At 44.9% G+C, this 19,401-nt stretch overlaps 1 protein-coding gene across 1 annotated transcript in view; it reads right to left on the minus strand.

Moving 5' to 3' along the window:
• Nucleotides 1-19,401, minus strand: part of LOC128808172 (chromatin remodeling regulator CECR2) — a 92,588-nt gene that overhangs the window by 40,260 nt on the left and 32,927 nt on the right. The window contains exon 2 of the mRNA XM_053979013.1: nucleotides 3,190-3,284. Within this exon, the coding sequence (XP_053834988.1) occupies nucleotides 3,190-3,284 (95 nt within the window). The remainder of the gene's footprint in view (nucleotides 1-3,189; nucleotides 3,285-19,401) is intronic.

Consider the following 19,401-nt stretch of genomic DNA (forward strand, 5'->3'; position numbering starts at 1 on the left):
GATGGTATATGGATACTACGAGGGGTATTTATAAAACAACAAAAGCTGCAGATCATGACACACAAGTATTTTGGCTCAGAGTAAAAATAGGAGAGCAACGGGGAAACTGTCCTGGCCAAGTGCTCAAACTACCAGGTGCCAGGCAAGGACAGCTACAGGGTCGTTGCTAAAGATGCAGAAATGCAGGCAACTGGTTTTTGTTCTGTACTTCTACAGTACTTAACACAGCAAGAACCAGGTCAATGGAGTGTTCCTAACAGCTATGATAGGTTATAATAAATAAGACTTTGGAGAAGATCACGTAGCATCCCATTAAGTAGTCTCTGTAGTTAAACACAGATATCCATAACTCAAAGAAAGTCTTGTGTTACCAGACAACGCTCCTTAGACATCAAGCAGGGTAAAAAGCAGTCTCTCTTGTATGTGAATCTTTTTTTTTTTTTAAAGTCTGTCGTAAATAATATCAAAATCAAGGCAAAGTTGCTCTACTTCAAAACCAAGGATCATAGAAGCCTACAAAAGTAATAATCTCTTCTATTTTTTCAAAGAATGGAAAGCAAATCAAACCAGAGCATGTTAAATTGAGCATTAGAAGGGCTCTCAGCCACTTCCAAAATTACTTGAGAGCACATTATAATTAGCAAAGGTATGTGACAGTTTTATACCCCTCTATGATGCATGATTAAAGCCAGGCAGCCCAGTCCTGCGCACCGTCAAAACAGATGTGACAAGAACTGCAAGCTGCTCCCAGACAGACTGTGAGAAAGCATAGGCAGATAACATTTTGGCTATCAAAGATGTAAGACCCGACACAAAACCAATTAAACCTCAAAACCCCTTAGAGAGGTAGGAAAACTGAGGTTTTGTGAAGCATCCCATGCTTGAGCTGCAGTGCCCCAACCCGAGAATAGGCATGAGAACAAGCTCCTGCCTTTCTCCCTGAGGTGCAACAAGGAACAAAAATTTACAGCACGAGGATGCAGGGCACAAATGACTGGAGAGATGCTGCTGTAACACCACCAGGATGATCTGTGACACTGCTGTTTTTTTCCCACCCAAGACAGATACCTCTTATCTGCCTGCAGCAGAGAAGTGTGGAGTCCTGGGCCACTGTGAAAAGCCAAGTCTAAACCCCACACAAATCCTGCACCACATTTGCATGGCTTTGTCTGCTGAGCACTCAAAATGTCAATTAGAGGCTCAGCTTCCTACCACTAACTATGGAAAAACAAAGTACAGAAGGGAAGCTGTGCATCAGCCAAGGCTTATGCCTCTTAACTGAGGTTAGAGGGGAAAAAAAGGTGTTGCAAGTAAACATGTAAGGAACATGGAGAATGTTAGGCTTTTGGATTCCACAGTTGGTTTTAAGTGTGAAACAGTGTGGCAAGTTTGTTTCTGAGACGTGTATCCAAGCCATCACTTTTATTCTTATTTATCTTCAGATTTTCGTATTTAGACTACATTTTAGTGCTTCTTCCTTCATGACATCCCTCTGTATACAGCATCTTTCACTCTTGTTTCCAGGTAGCCTCCCCCACTGCTTCCTCTGCAGTGCTTCAGAGCTCACCTCTCTAACACCCCAGCAGTTTCAGGCAGTTTTCCTGATATCCCTTAAGCCATTCCCACTGCACTGCTCCTGTCGTGCCCTCTTCCCCATCTCCTCTGCAGACATTTCTTTCCTCATTATCCCCACGAGGCAACCCCCTTCTACAGGAGGCTGCAGAAATGGTGCAGCTGGTTTCTCCTTCAGGCACCTCACACTTTCCCCAACAGGACTGTTTGGGTGAGGTGTTCCGGTTGTGTGTTTTGTTTGTGAGTTTGACAGACAGACAGACAGACAACTTGCCAGTGTCCAACGACTCACCCATGATTCATCCCTGAATTTTCTCAGTTAAAAGAGCTGCAAATGGGGAGGCAATTACACAGTGCAATCACTCAGTGGACACTCTTAGATCTGGAGAGTTTTGGAGAACCTTACAATCTCACAAAATTCATGAATTTTATCAAAGACAAATCTTTCACTGCTGCTATAAGGGTAAGCTGGTTCAGGTGGGCAAAACACTTGAACCTCTACTTTCTGATGGCTTTGGTATGAAGAAATAAACTTACTGCATGTTTACAAGCAGGTATATATTGCTCTGTGGCTACTTTGATGAAGAAGATACACATGACTGCAGGCCCTTTACAATCAATCGTTTGGAGAAAGTAAAAGCAGTGCAGCTGACTGGTTTACCTCCTGATACCCACTGATGCTGAATGTCTATGCAGCAATGAAAGAGAACTTAATGAAGTGGCATATGTATATACAAATCAATTATATAAATGTTGTTGAACACAATCAGTTAATTAGAAATAGAGCTTTCAGTGCAAGCACCTATGGTTCTGCCTATGCCCTGGCCTAAGCCTCTCCACAACAGGGGGATCTTAGGGAGCATGACTGCTTCCAAGCAACTGCATGTGTTGCCAAGCTGTCTTTGTCCCCACAATTATGCTTTGCTATTAACATGATTCACAAAAGAACAAATAAAACACACTGCAAGAAGCCTTTGCTATCACTGGAAGCACATTTTGCTGTGTGAGTGGCAGTCCTCTAAAGAATGATGCTCTGCAGATGTCTCCATTTGGGAGACTGCTTTAGTGGACACTGTCAAAGTGTCTTTGGATGTCAAAACCTCAAGAGAACATGTCAAATCACTTTCCAACATCCTGCCGCTGAAGTGATGCCAATACTTTTATTTCTAAGAAAATAATTGTCGGCCCTATGTAAAGCAAATGGGATCTTTCATGCAAGTGAGGTGTGTGCAGAGCAGCAAGTTTTATGCTAGGCAATACGTACAAATGTTGAAAACATATGTGATGACTTAATATCACTAATTTGACCAAACAGAGTGCAGAGCATAACAGCAGATGTGACTGTTCGCTGTGTGCACTAGTGCTACAGCAGAGCATCAAACACGCTTTTGCACGGCATCTGAACAAAGGGGTTTGCTCAACGGGTCTGTACAATTAAAAGGCTACAACTCAACCCAAGAGAACTCGAATTCCCTTTCACTCTGTGAAGCATCTGGCCTGATTGCTGGTGGCTGCTGATCACTGCCATGTCATCACTCCAAAGCCGTGAAACATCCCGCCACCGTGTTAATTAGCTCCCCTTGCAAAGTGCTTAAGCCATAGAGCGAGGTTACTCACGTGATGTCTCTGCGCTGATAGCAACCTTGAAGAAGGCAAGCGATCAGGTCGCTGATAAACTCCACATCATCCCCGTGAAGAGCAGCTTCCAGTTCCTAATGAGCAGAAAGGAGAGGGGGGGGGAAAAAAAAAATCCAACCATTAAACTAATTCCTTAAAAATTTCCTGCTAGCTCATCTGGACCAAAAAGACCCAAACAGCCTCACGCATGTGTAAAGCAGTGCAGCGCACATGGGGTAAAGTGACCTTCCTCATCATTAAAAATACTGCTTCGACTACCTCTTCATTGCAAGAGTTTATGGGAAGACCTTGAAAGGTTTTTACTGAATGTCAGTCTCCAGCCAGAAGACTAATGCTTTTGTCTGGGCGCAGAAAAATAGGGTTCAGTGAGGTTGAGATACACTCCAGCCTAATAAGAAAGGCACGATTTCTCCCATGTTCACCTGATGGACAGGAATCAACTGTTTCATTCTTCTGCTTTACCTCCACTCACTAAGGCTGGTGAGCTCAATTTAAAAGATGTGCTCAGAAAGCAGGGCACTAAAAGCCACTTACAACCCAGAAGTAGCAGTTTCAGATGGATTGCCAGAAATGGCTGAAAGCTAGCAAGAAAATGCCTCAAAGAAAAGCAGGCATTTTGATTATTTAACTTATTTCTTATACAGGTCTAGTTTTTCCCAACTCCAGTAAGAGAGAAAGCATGGAGGGATGTCAGACTTTGTGACCCAAAATCTCCATTCTCAATGGAGAATATCACAGCTTATTCTTGCACAGCGGAGTTCACAAAGATGTGATGCAGAAATTGATCCACAAAAAGGATAATAATAAAAAATTCCTGAAACTTAATTATTATGAATTTTGCACATATTGTAAGAAGTATCTTTTTTTCAGCTAGCAGTTTCAAGCTTTGTTTTCCAAATATAATTTGGTTAATTACAGTTTTATTTGTATGCCAGAAAATTATTCACAGTAAGAAAAATCCACTTTCTATAGGACTTATCATCACTAGCATACAGCATTTAAGAAGATTTAATATGGATAAACAATATAGGCATAAGAAGCTATTCTTTCTGGGTTTCAGAGTAAATAATGAATTGAATACAAATTCCTACTTGAATGTTACTCAACAGACTGTTACACAAATAGCTAAGCTAATGGCTACAGAATAAAGGTTAATGGCCAGAGAATAAAGGATAAACGTTTTGGCACTTACCCAATAAAGAAGAGAAAGTGCTTTTTTTATTAGACCGCAGTAACTGCAGTAATAAAATTATTGATAACAGATTGCAGCTTAAATGCCGCTTGTAGTTTTTTATTGGAAATGTATTAATGGCATATTTTCATTACCCACACTGCTCTTATTTACCTCTTGTGCAACATGCAAAGTGCTTCAGGAGCGGAAGTCTGACGCCTGCCCTGTGAAGAATGTACTAAACACATCTATTACACGTGGAAACTGGAGGTAAGGAAAGGGCAGCTCGCAGCCAAAGCCTGACACAGTGTCCCTGCCACAGAGACAGGCAAAGGACCAGGAATCTGTTCTCTGCCTCTAGATGAGCACCCTCCTTAATGACAAGTGAATACCAAATCTGCAGTTGTTGCTTGCCACAATCCCTTGGACAGAGTGATATTATTGTTGTATAAATAGTAATCACGCTATATAAACAGTAATTACCGAGTGAATTCACTTAGAATCATGGAATGTCCCGAGCCAGAAGGGACCCACAAGCACTGAGTCCCACTCCTGGCCCTGGCCCTACTCACCACCTGAAAAGTGGCTAGTATTTTAGAAGTGTTGACTTACTTTATTTGTAAAATATTTTAGTGGACATATGCCTTCTATAAGTATCCCTGGGGGAGAGGGGAGCAGGGAGGACCTAAAGCACGTGGTATGTTAAACCATCCCAGGTGTGTCACCACATTACCACCATAAACCTGCAGCTTGTGAAAAATGGCATGTCAGAACCCAGAATGATGGGCAGGGGAAAGTAAGTCTCCAGGATGCCTCCCTGCACTCAGCCTCTCCCTCATCCACATACACTTGTTCATTAAAGCTGTCAGTCAGCAGTCTGCCCCTGCTAGGATGTGACAGCCTTTTGTATGAAGGAATATTTAAACTGCTTCCCGTGAGCCTTTTCAGCCTGCTGTTTGGCTAACACTCCTTAAGCAGTGGCCACAACTGCCTCAGATAGCCCCTATCTGCAGCCATTGTTTTCCAGACCCAAGAGTGACCTTTACATTTTTGGAGTTGGCAGGTCACCCCAGGAGCAGGAGGGCATTCCTGGGGCACTGGGCAAGATGCCATCTCCTGGGCAGGGAGACACTGGATGGGCTGTTCCCCCTGCCTGTCCTCCTGCTTTCTCCCTCCCAGAAGGGTGCTCCTTGTCCTTGTTTCAATGGCAGCTGTAGCACCAATTTTGGGGACCCGATCCAGACCCAGACCCAGACCCAGACGGATCTGGCAGCCACTGGATAAAGGGGGCTCTGGGCAGACCAGTGTGGGACTGGGTGCAGAGTCCCAGTGCCATGTTGGGTTAAGGAGCTCTGGAACAAGCCAAGATTCATCAGCACACACACAGCATGGGGCCAGTGAAGGTCCATTCCTGGCAGGCGTGAGGCTGTCAGTGCTTCTGTAGAAAGACACTTGCACGGTGCTCCCCACTGCCATGGGTGCTTCCTTGGAGCCCATCCTGATCTTCTGCTCCCTGCCAACATTAGAACTCAGTGCCAGAATATTACAGTAAAGGCACAGTCCAAGTATTACTGTGATTATTTGTCTTGGAAAAAGTTACTGGCATTGTCCTGTAATGTTTCTGTCTACATTTCAACTATTGTTGCTTGTGACAGAAGAGTAAGAGCAGTGAGAGGAACCTGATGAATGGACACAGGGATTGAACAATGAACCCAGGGCTGGGTCCATTGGCCCTGTTTATCTGAAAGTCACGATTTTCTATCCCACTGGATTCTCCAGCTTCCGGTCCCAAAACACCTAAATTCTAGACTCTTCCCACACACAGAGTGCTGTGGGAATGACAGACACGCTAGGAGGATGTGATGCAAATCAGAACATCTCAGGAACACGAACAAAGAGTTAGTGTCCCTTCAGGTTTTCACCTAGTGCTTCAGCCCACATTTTGCAGGAGCATTTTTCCAGCCCTCTCCTCCAACAAGAGTCAGCCAGCAAAGCAGCATACTGCTCAAACAGCACATCTAAAGAGAGGCAGATGAATTGATGCCAGGGACTCTCAAGAGAAAGAAGCCACTAAACCCCCCCTGGTCCTAAGGGCAAACCCTGCCTTGGTCACCCATCCCCACACCCCTCCAGCCTGGCCAGGACGAGCAGCTCAGCTTCCTCCCCGCCACCATCCTCCCCACGCCTCCAATCCTTTTGTTTTTCCTCTTTTCTCTTTGAGCACTGAGCTGTGAGCACAGAAATCTGAACCTTGCCAAAACGCTTTGGGGACAGCACAGAAAGGAAACAGAAGAGGCAGCAAATCAGCAGAGGAAAAGGGGGGGACACACATCTCCTCCTCCTCCTCTAGCTGGAGAGAGCAACAGACAGGAGAAAAGCAGGATTCTCCCCCTCTCCAGCTGGCGTCACACCTCATTAGGGAAAAGCCTGTTTAACGTCTTTCCCTCCCCCCAGCCCAGTACTAAATCCCCCCTGAGTCAGGCAAGGACTGTTGGGAAGAGGCAATCGCCAGAGCAAGGCTGGGAGCAAGGGTGACCACCTCTCCCAGGAGGAGCACTGGCCCAAAGCAGGGCCAGCAGGGCGAGTGAGAGGCACCGACCCGTCCGTCCCCACCCCCTGGGAGAGCGGGCTGGGACAGAGGGGCGGGTACCCCACACCCAGCATTGGGGCAGGGATGGTTAACCCCACAAACGCTGCTTTGGATGCCTTTTTGATATCTGCCCGGATTTTTGAGAGGGAGGACAGTCAACCTTCCCGATGAAAGTAAACAAATGAGTCCCCAACGGCGACGCCACTGTCACCAAGCCAGCGTGGGGTGACCACGGGGCTGCTGCACACGCTTTTTTTTTTTTGAGCTGTGGAAAGCAGCCAGCCAGCCTCCAGCTCCTGCTCCAGCAAGCTGACTGTGCAAAGGGCAGCCTCACAAAGCTTGGGGTCTTCGTTTCGGAAGACAGACTCCTCCAAACTTGCAAGAGCCCAGTGTGAGCAGGCTGGGTGCTGAGGTACAGGACTATAGTTTAGAGGTTTCTTCTGTGCTGGAGCTGAATCATCTATAACTGAATGTGATGGACATAACGAGTTTAAGCACAGCTAAGCCATGTCCAAGTTAGCCATCAGTTTAAAATCCCCAATCCCTTCAGCTCTATTTCCATACAGCTGCCGTTATCAGCTTTCCATTGCAATGCTCCAAAGTGACTCAACAGGCTTTAGGAGATCACCAAAAGCTACCAGCGGGACGTGCTGAGCCAGCCCCAGCCCATGCTCTGAAATTTCAATGCCGTCACTGAATCAAGTCAGGATGATCTTTTCCCCTCACAGACAATTAATGACAACAGGCATCTGGGCAAAAGTTTGGCAAACTCATGCCAAAGGATAGTGGGATTGGGGCAGGAAGATGGAAAGTCAAGTGCAGGCCTGAAACGCTTCCAAGAAGCACCATTTATCCCTGCCAGTGTGAAGTCAGTGTGCTCAGCCCCCAGCACCTTCTCAGAATGCCTCAGAGAACCATGGCCCCACTCAGCACGCTGCCTGCAGCCCCGTGCTGTGTTCTCCCTGCCTGGGATCCCTGCCATCATATGGAAATAGTTTCCAAAATATGAAGCCAACTGAGAGTGTTCTACACGACAAGGCAGGAGGGCACTGCAGGGCATTAGGGGTGTTCCTAGGGCCAGGGGACCCTACAAGGGCAAACAGCAGTGGGTTTAGCTGGCTGCCATAAACTCAGAAGTTATGGCTCCTGGTCCCGATGGAGTCTCCCGGACATGCCATCTTAAGTGGCTGTTGGAAGCACTATGTGTTATCCAAGTCTGCAGCTGGATGCACCTCTCCCACCTTCCCCAGAGTCCTGCAGGAGCCTGGATGCTGCTCTCTCCCTCTATCATCCTCCAGGGCTTTAAGGTTTCCTAAGCTAAAAGGATCCCCAGTCTCTTCACTCTGCCTTTCCACAGCAAGGAAAATGGGTGCTAAATGCCCTCCCTGTGCTCCTGGCAGTGGGGATGAAGTCAGCAGCTGCCTCAAGGAAACTTCATCATCTTCACCTCACCCTCACGACCACAAGCTCAGAGGGAGCCAAGCTGGCCATCTACAGTAGGTTTGGGGTGTGAGGTGAAGGGGTTAATGACGCTCATCACCACAGTGGTCCCAGCTCCTCTCTGAGCCTCTGGTTCTGGTGTGTGGGAGGTCAAGGGATGAAGAGCAAATACCTGAGGAAGGAAAAAAAGCTATCCTGTCAGAAGGGAACTATCATTTGGGGAGGGGGACAAAGAAAGAGCAGAAAAGGCATTCCCTTTTCCTGTTTCTTCAGGCTCCCCCTTGATGTCTGTCAGTGCCTTCTGAAATGTATACCTTCCTTGACTTTCTGAGAGCAGACTTTGAAGGCTATTTCAAACATGTTGTAAAATAGGAGCATAATGTTACTCCAGGGCTAGGCAGAGGTGTGAGATGACAGCTTTGTATGAGGGAGATTGGCTATAAACAGAAAGCCAGGGAGAATTTGTCACGTTGCCTCCAAGTTATGGCTGTTTGCTAAGTACAAATCCCGTTTGCTCCCTGCTGGTGCCAGCAGCACAAGGGGTAATGTCAGCCATCCTCTCCTCCAGCTATGAAAGGGGATGCAACAGACACTGAATTCTGCTCAGCTCAGCCTAAGTAGGTTTGCAAATGCAAACTTTTTGCCATGCCAGTGGAGATTTCGGTCAGGCTAGAATTTTCCAGACTTGGTTTATAGGCAAACTTACATTCCTTTACCCCCTCTATCAGGATTAAAACTCAGAAACCACCATGCTCTCTATGTACTACCTATGCCACCTACCAGAACAGTTGGAGTTCTCCATCCACATTAACCTGCTGCCTGATCTCTCCCTTGGGATAGGGACCCTCCCCTATTTGCACAGCACACTCCTTGCTCTCCAAGTGGAATTTTTCACTGCTATGTAATACAAACACAAACGAGCAGCTCACTCGCGTTGGGTGGTTAAACTGTACTGAAAAGAGATTTCAGACTGATCAATCCAGTCTCCCTCATGCCCCATAGCCATGTACCAGTGCTAATAATGATTTCTTCTCCTCCTAGCTCATCTTGCCTGCAGTGCAAGTGATTTGAGAACTACATTTGTTATGAATGTATGCATTGTCGTCACTTTAAAGATGTAAAACTGCTACTCATTCAGTTTCTTGCCCCTGGCAAAGAACCTTTTCAGATGGACAGCGTGCATCTGAAGTTCTGAAGTAACAAGTGATTAGCTTCTGTTCAGTAGTTAGATATTAGTACTTTATGCCTCTAAAGCAGTTGCCATCCCAGAGCATCAAAGCATTTCAGGACCATTCAGTAAAGCCTTGTAGCACCTGTGAAGAAAGGGGAGGCACACACCCACATGCAGAGCAATTTTACAGACAGACACAGCTGACACAAGCCCCAGCATCCACACCATGGGTATGCTTCACTCAGTGGTGGGGCTAAGAGAGAAGCCATAAGGCTTGACACTTGATGCCATTGCAATCATCTTTCTTTTTCCTCAGTTTTATGAGCAGCCAAAGCCTCTGGAGATCGTGCTATTTCCCTCCAAAGGATAATTTCTCCCTTTCAAAATAATCCTCTCTTCCTTCAGTGCAGATAATCTACACCATTTACCATAAGCCAGTTATGCTGGCTGAGGGGCAAACATCGCACTGGGCACTGAGCTGGCTTCACAGGAAATTTCAGGCTCAGCAGAACCTCCAGCCTTTGGTTTGCAGACTTCTTGCAGACCCCGTGGAAGACTTCCAAGAGGCCTGTGAAGGGCAAATAAGAAAAGCAAGCCTATCACCAGTCTGCTTAAATTTCTAATCAGTGATCTATGCCTTTATGGAAAAAGTATTGGCACTGTGGTCTTAAAAAAAAAAACAAACCAAACCAAAACACTGCCCTCCTCCCACACATCCCAAAGTGACTGACTACTATTGCCCAAGCCACAAGTTCAACTCCTCCTGCTGAAAATAGCCTCCAAACACAACAGTGTGAGGGGAAACACAGTCTGCTTGAATTGCATCCTGTTTGCCTCACCCTCAGACAGAAAGGTATCATTTATTATTGCCTGCAAAAGCCCTCTCCCCATAGCTGTGCTTGTATGGAGTATCAGAATTATTCAGATCATTGAACTACTCACAGACTGGACTGGTTTGGAATTCTGGTTTTGTTGTTGTTTTTTTTTTTTCCTGGAAAGACAGGGTGAGAAAAATGGTGAGCAGGCACCTAGAGATGGGCACCATTCTGGAACTAACCCAAAATACTGTATAGATTATACATCACTAAGCTCTTGCAGTCCCATGCCAGCAGTACCTTGCTGGTAAAAGCCAACCAAAACAACCCCAAACTCTTTCTCTCCACATATGGATTTAACATTCCCATTTATGGGCTAAGTACTACCAGCAGTTAAAGACTAAAAATTTTTAGCAAGTGTTTTACACAGCACTTTGGGTGAGCACAGTCCTGTTGGTGGGAAACAGCACCAGCTCTACCTGTTTTGATGTTGTTTCTGGAAACAACAGCAGCGGGTTAGTGATGGTCCCTCCCCAGACGATTCAGCTGCACGATAAATAAAGAACAGCTGATCCTGCCGTGTCACCATCTCCTGTGGTAAGAGGCTTCTTGGGTACCTAGTGGGAGTTCTGCTAAGCTTTTAAGCCCATTGGCAACGTGGGGAACAGTCTGTAGCTCCAAAGCCAAGAGGCTCGAAGTAATAATCCGATTTCAAAGCTCCTCCTCCTCTCCAGCCAAAGGCAGCGAGGGAGGATGAGATCAGACTGTAGATGCTCTTCATTTTAGGTCTGGCCATTGCACTCATCTGCTCAGCATGAGCACCGGGAAGGGGAAGGATGAGTGCCAAAATCTGGAATGGATTGCTTGGCTAAAGTTTCTGCAAATATTTCAAAACTTACTGGGAAAATAATTTTTTAAAGGGAATTTTCACTGCTTTTGATACAGCTGGACTGGTTTAGCTAAGCAACATTCACTTTTGTAGTTCCTGCACTGGCCAAAACTCTCAGGGGATTTACTCCCTGCCATTATGAGGCACCAGGGCATTCAAGCTATGCAGCTGGTTTGCACCCTCCCCACAAAACTTCTCCTGTACAGCAACCAGTGCTGCTCCTCCAGCATTTCCATTGCCCCCCCTCTCCAGGATGTTATTAGCTGCCAGGTGATATGCAAGCCATGAAACAACTTATCTCCACGAGCCTGGAGATAAACAGAAAGTCCAGATCATCCCTTAAGGAGTCAGGTGATTTCCCCACATCCCTTCTGCCCCTCAAACAAAAACAGCAACAGGGGAAGACAGGTCCTTGCTCACCACTTTCTGAAACAGCAGGGTGAAACAGTAAAACACATTCAGGTACAAACAGGCTGCAAAGCCTTGCTTTTTCCCTTTATTCTGATCTCCACAGCCAGCCATTCTTCTGCCCCTCCTTGGATGCTGTGCAGAGTGCAGCCCACAGCAGACACACCACAAACAAACCCTACCTGGGGCTCAGTGGGGAGAGTGGCCTGGAAGTGCTGCCAGCACTGAAAACTCCCTTGCTCTGGGTGGGACAAAAGGAGAGGGGGAGCCAGCAGCCACACACAGGTGCCCCACATGTTTCTGCCACTGCTGGGATGAAAGGTGGGTGAGTTCCACCACAGTGCCACGGTGAAATCCAAGTTCTGGCACCGGTTTTTGTCCTACTAATTTAGCAAAGAAGGATTTGAAAAAGTATGAAATAGCTGCCTACTGCTATCAACCCTGATGAAGCAGACAGGCAGCCACTCAGATGTGTGAGCTGCCTCTTTGCAACGGGCTTAGTCTCAAGCCTAAGAATAAGTTTTAAAAACATGTGGCATAACAGTTGCTAGAACTAGAGCTAGTGGGTCTTTTCAATACTCTTAGATCTGTGTCTGCTCTCCTCTGGATTGTCAAAAGCCTCATTTTGTTTATCTATCAGACTTTCTGAACTTATTCCATGCTCATGCAGCCCAGACATACTTCAATACAAAAATTAATGGCTTTAATACAATTTTTTAAAAATTACTACAACAAACACAGAAGCTACCACCTTAATGAGATGTATATGCACTAAGGGATAGGCTTGAAATAGGAAATGCTGTTTCAAGCCAGTTGAATATTGTAATGCAAGTCACACAGAGCTGGCTTCCTAAGGCACGTCACTGCAGGATCCAATGTCAAAATAAATACAAGAAGTTATCTCTCCCGATTCACACCCTATCTTCAGCCCTGTCCAAAAAGATCTGTATTTCATTGGATATGTGGGAAAGACCACCCTGCCATAGCTTTTAAAGCCTGGTTGGGCTCAGAGCCTCTACCCCAGCAACTCTGCTTATCACACCTTCCCCATCCAGCACTTGTTTGAATGTCCTGTGGAACACGCGGTGCTGCCCCAATGAAAGCCCAAACACGACCCAAGAGGGTTGCCTGGTGACTGAGGCAACTGCTCTTGGGGCTAGGAGCAGCCAGGAGCCCCATGGGAATTCCCATTCCCTTCCCCAAAGCTGGGGAAAGGCAGAGGGGAGAAGGAGGTGCTCAAGAAAACAAAGCAAAAAGCTGGCAGTCCCAGGGTTTTGAGTCAGAGTAAAGTGCAAAAACTCAGGAGCTGCTTCTTGCAACGCACTGCAAGCAACCCAATATTCTCCCCATGGCCCAAGGTGACCATGAACCACCATCCACTTCCACTCCCATCTGGAAGAAGCTTGGCTCACACGTGTGTTTGCCAAGGGAAACAACACAGAGCCCTTTGCGTGCTTAGGAGTCATGCTCTGCATTTTACTCCACATCTGGCAGGGCTGCTCCATAAAAAAGGTGATGGAGTGCTTGTGGCTCTCCTTCCAGAGCATGGGATAAAAATCTTCTTCAACACACACATGATGTAGGAATTCTTCTCCTGCTTAAATTAAAGCTGTCTTTATAGCCAATAAATTTGCAGATTGCTACAAACACTTGGCTATTTACACAATAATAGTTATACCTGCCAGAAATGGCAAATAATTATTATTATGATGTTCATAAATGTTAATGCTAACTACACTCTTAAAACACATATTATCAAAAGAGTCGTAATCTGAGAGAAGGGCAGCAAACTATTGCCCAGACACAGAGGAAACCAGCTCTATTGCTATAATACTTACTCTACAGACATTAGTTGGAGTACCTTTTTCTTCTAAATTTTCCTGACATCCAGAATATAAAACAAAGAAAAAATAAAAAAAAAAACCCAGACTTGTTTCATTATAGTTAAAAACAAACAAAAAACTGACCCAAAAGTCTATTGCATCTCATAAACTGTAATAGCCAGCTTTGTTTCTGCAATTCAGTGCAGAACTGATGACATTGGATTACCCAAAAATCTGCACAAAACACTTTGGTTGGATGAAATAGTTGATCTGCCTGAAGAGGGGGAAAAATCTCACAATAACAGATAATTATATAACCAGCTTGTAAAAGTGTTATTAGTAGGGCATGGTATCAGGAAAGGCCTGGCTTTTATTCTCACTTCATGCATTCACAGTGATGAGAGCTAAATCTCTGTCTGTCTCTCCCTCCTCCCCCACCCAAATGTTAGATAATTTTTAGCCAACCCTGTAGAACACTTGCAATCTTTGAGTAAAAGCAAGGCTGAGGTTAATGTACTGCTACTCCTCTAACATTCAGATGCTGTGTTCCACCTTGATAACAGAAGAGAAAACTGGGAAAAAACCTCCCCTGCTGTTCAGATAAGGTAGCTTGAGGACTCAGGGGTAAACTCCAAAGTTCAACATTTTAGTTTGAAAGGACATTTCCAGTCATTGGCTACTGGAATTCACATCTTGAGATCCTGACTAAGTGATAAAATGCAATAAAAAAGAGACAGCTTTACCAGAAGGTCTCTCTTTCTTTCAAGGAAGGAATGGGAACATTAGACATTCTATACATTAAAATGTATAGTAGAGCAAAAGCCCTTGCATGGACCTTGTTCTCAATTATCCACAGCTGGGTGTCTCTGGAAATCTTTCCTCAGGAGTAAATTTTACTCCTCCTTTCTCAGGAACAACAGAGTCGAATCCAACCAGGAGAAAAATTAAACTGGTGGCAACGAACCTTGAAGGTCTGACAGTGACCTGCAGCACCAAGGTCTCTGAAACTGCTTTCATTTGCCAGAACATAAATTAGATTCCTCACTAGGTATGGCACTGGGGTTAATGGGAGCTTTATAAAGCCTTCTTTGAACATACAGATTATCCTTTTCAAAAAACTGGTTTAAAGTACAGTACTGTGAGCCAGGAAACCTATTCCCAGCTCTGCCAGGCTGGATGACTTCAGGCAACCCACTTGACTATTCTCTGCTCTTTCTCAATGTGCACAGCAGAGACAAATACCTAAATCTCCCACGAGGCTGAATACAGCTTAACTCTTCACAGACCCCTCCAAGCAGATGATGTTTAGCCATTCCATACAAGCAGGGTTGCTCAAACGTCTCCAAACAGAAGATACCAGAAAAGGGCACCTGCACTGGGCACTTCATATGGGCAAGAATCATTTTTTTTCAGCACTGAAGGAAATGTCTTATCCTCTCCAGCATTACTGTCCAAAGGAGGTGCTCAAAAGGAGCAAAACTGAGAAATTAGGGAAAGTTCAAGTTTAGGAAAAGCCATGCTGATGCCTGGACAACAACAAACAGCTTTCTTCCTCAGGATCTGATTTCACCGCAAGAATGTTAAAAACCAAAAGACAACAAAATAAATTCAATTAAAAGAATAATGAAGCATTTCAAAAGTACAATACAAAAAAATACCAAAATTTTGAGATGACACAGAACATTCAGTGTTGGGAGCAAGGCTCACTACTCTCCTTCCTAACATATTCATCCTGGGCATCTCCACTGTGAAAAGCAATACTGGCTTAGAGTCTCCTTTCAGAAGGTGCCTGCCATCCCTCCCAAACTGTCATAGTTACATACTCCTCATATTTTAGTGTCCATCCAGTAGCCCCCTCCAAACTTAAATAAAATGCATACAAAACATTTGAGCATAAAACAATCCCATGATTTCCAAAGCTCCTTATAAGAGAGCGTGGAGAGCCTTACTTGTGCTCTGCAGTGTGACATTTCAGAGTCACATCTTCCAAGACTGAGCACAGCTCTTTTCTGCACACCCCTGCCCTTAGATCAATTCATTCACGTGCTGCTCCTGTTTAAAAAATCTACGTGCCCATGAGTTCAGGTGACTCTGACCTGGTCACTGACAGGGAACTCAGTCCCACTGTGTTGATGTCTGGCAACATTTCCTCTGACTCAGCCTTGCTAATAAAATAAAGCTTCAGTAAGAGGAACTCCAAAGACTGTTTCCCAAGTCATTCCCTTCTAGCATGCAGAAATCTCAGGAAGTCGTTTGAACTCAATAACCTCCACACCATTTCCACACAGTCAAAATAGAACAAGAAAAGGCAAACAAACAAAAAAATCACATCCTACTCTGCAGCCTACAAAATTCACTCATTCCAGGGTTTTTTGCACAGAACACAGTTAAGTGACCACAGCAACGTAATGTCACTTCCTTTTCCTCCAAAATAAATCTTAGTGTTGAAAAAATTCACCTATTCATTCACTGTGAGCAGCCTCAGTCAACACAGGAGCACATCCACAGCCAGCAGTCAAGGAATAACATTCAGGACTATCATTGTATTGATTTCCAGCTGGGGTCCAAAGTTAGGAATTTCCTTCCCTCCCCTTCCCCAGCAGTCCATTGATCCGAGAAGAAAGAAAGAAAAAAAAAAATCCAAAGATGTTCAGACTCACTTTTGTATAAACTGAGATATCTTAATTATTTTTCAAACAAAACCAAATAATATTTTCCTAACAGCACTTGCAAAAGAGCTAGAGCAGTGTGATCCATTGCTATTCATTCCTTTGGACACAGATCCAATCTTTCAGTCGCTCTGTGCTTATTGGCTATATGGAAGGTAGAGCAGCAAGGAGCACTAAAGGATTAATTCTGACAATAGTGGGAAGCAGGAGTCCCAGCTCTTGGGGGGTGAGGGGGGGAGAAGGGAGAAAGATGAGTGTGTAGGTTGCATCCCTGGTCTTTGGACTTCCTTGCTGTGATTTCATCTTCTGCCTAAAGTTACCTTAAAAGGGAGCTAGCATGGAAAGAGTGCCCCAGTGACTTAGAATGTAAAAAGCATTACAGGAATTTTGCTTTAAACCTGAAAAGACTACGAGAAGGGGTTATATGTGAGATAACTCATGGCAGAGCTCAGCAGGGAAGAGAATAGCTAAGGCACAAACAGTTCATACTCTGTTTGTTGTGAGTCACACAGCAGCTGAACAGATTTATGATTCAGATGTTTTAGTGTTGGTTATCAGCGATTAGCTCCAACTGTTAGAAAAAGAGAGAAAGAGAAAGATTAAGCTTTTGTCTGCTCCAGCCCTCATCCTTCCTTTGCCTGGCAGCAGGGGTTACTGATTGTTTCTGTCCCTTTTTTAACATCAGAATGGCTCTGAGCCACAGTCACTGCAGAAGCAGATCACACTGCCAATATTGCCATCAGCATCAGATTCAGCAGAAATCACTGAAGTGCTGACTTCATTTGTTCAGGTGCACATGCAAGTGTATTTGTGAAATTTGGTTATATGGCAACTTTTAAGTGCGGGGTTTTTTCCAACCACAGAAACCATATGGGACACAGAAAGGGCTGACCAAGAAGGACTGGTTTTGCTAACTTTATCTTCAAACTCTGTATGAGCCCAGTAATGTACACACAAGAAGACTCCATGCATCCCTATGGCATTTAACCTCACACCATCCATGTGGGCTTCTCACAGACAAGCCCAGGATCACACAGGAAGCCAAATGCAGAGCACTAAAACTGAGCACAACTCTCAGGTTAGACCTCTGGCCATTGCAGCATTAATCAGTTTCTAATTTAGTTTAACTTAATGCTCAGCTAACAGATTTCTGCCAATCCACTATTAGGTGGTGTGGAGCTCTACATTAGAGATCTGGGCTTTTCTGTGAATCACATCTTTACGTGTAAATGTAATGATGCAGCCTAAAGGATAGAGTTATCCTCAGCACCTCCACAGCTGGAGGACCTGAAATGCTGCTGGCCTTCAAAACCACACTGCAGATAAACTCCGTGGCTGTGGAGGAAAGGGGGAAGGAGGGCACTGTTCCTTGTTCACTGCATCCACAGGGTGATGTATATCCCTGTCACAAAGGTCCAAAGTCCTTGTGGGAGCAACTGAACACAGCACCCAGCTCATCAAATGCTCAGAGCCCATCACAACTCCCTTCTGGAAGAGGTTCTACACTCTTAGGGCAGAGAGAGGGAACCAGGGTAATTTAATCACCTGCAATGTTGATACATACAGCAGTATAACTGAGGGTTATACTGCTACAAAAACAGGGTTCCCCTGCAATACCTTGCTCAGGGTTACAGCAACATTAGGACTTGTACCTGATGGCAGATTCCTCTCCTACAGGTCCAGCCAGCACTGCTAATCCAAGACAACTCTGGACAAATGCTTACGTGCTGACCCAGTGTTCAGCATAAGCAACAAACATGGTGCTCTTGGTGTGCCTCCAGCCCCACACGTGTGTGTTCCCTGATCACAGAGTCTGTCTGTGTGCAATCCAGCCTGTCTGGGAGACAAACAGGCTGCACATCTGCACATCAGTGCTGCGGCGGCTCCAACACAGAAAAGGAACATCAGGCTTATTAGGCAGAAGTTACACGGATCATGTGAGTGATTTCTATCCAAAGGTTCCCAGATAGGAATAGAGGAGGCCCCAGACTTTCCTGGACCGCTTCTTAAAATCAGAGCTGCTTTCCTTGAGATGCTGTGCACGGTGCGAGCAGATTAAGCTCCATTAGCATGAGACACTTTTGAACAGTAGAAACTAGAACTAAACTTGGAATTAACCGGACTGGTGTAAAATTATACCTTAATGCCCACAGAAACCAGATTAGAAGACAGATGGTGAAGAGGAAAGAAGAAAAAAGAAGAGTGGATTGGATATACATATGTGGATTTACATTCTGTGAGCTTGGCACACATCTTACAGACATTTTTTATTTCCAGCATAATAGAAAGTTGCCTGACAGTGCTGGTAGACTAGATAAGGAGAAAAAAAGAGCAGATGCTTTTGAAGGGCTTTGTAGTATGACTCTTTGACAGAAATTTAGAGATCAAGGTGGGTAGGAGCACTGGAGGAAAAAAGCCCTTTCAGATACAGTGGGAGCATAAAAAGGCAGAAAAAATAGGAAAAAGAAAATTCAGGTGAAGCAAGAGCAACTGTCAGGGTCCAGATCACAAGCAAGAGTGCAAGAAGCAGAGATGCAGCTTGGGCAGCAGTGTGCAGAACCCTGAAAGCAGAAGCAATATAGTGGAAGCTGTCAAAAATGAAATAATAATAGCAGGCATGCTGAGGAAAGGAACATGAAACATCAATATATCTCTGTATGAATGCAGAGCGAATCTACACCACAAGCACTGAACAGTTCTGGACCCCAGACTTCGGGGAAAAGAAGACACAGAAGAACTGATAAGCTGAAGAAGTGATTAAATGCATGAAACAGCTTCTGCAGGAAAAAAACAATTATGCAAAACAACAAAAAGCCAGAAATCACATGGAGAATGAATGAGTGCTTGTAGTCCCTTCTGAAAAAAGAATGGACAGACAGCAAATTAAATTATCAGGACAGAAACAACAAAAAGGAGACACTTCTTGCACAAGCAATAATTCTTCTGTCTCTTGGCCATAGAGTATTATGGATGCTATAAAAGTACATGGGTTCACAGAAGAAAGGCAAGTTAACAGAAGGGAGGGGGGAAATCTATCAACAGCTGTTAAGTACAAAATGAAGTTTTTGAGCTGCAAATGAGCCAGAGACTGGTAGCACAGTCGAAGGAAGTATCATTGTTTGATTGCCCTGAACTGACACTCTTCTGTGGGTATCTGCTGTACAGCAAGAGACAGGATGCTGGGCTAGGGGGACCTTTGATCCAACCCTGTACAT

This window comes from Vidua macroura, chromosome 5 (genome assembly GCF_024509145.1).
Source record: "Vidua macroura isolate BioBank_ID:100142 chromosome 5, ASM2450914v1, whole genome shotgun sequence".
NCBI classification, from domain to species: Eukaryota; Metazoa; Chordata; class Aves; order Passeriformes; family Viduidae; genus Vidua; species Vidua macroura.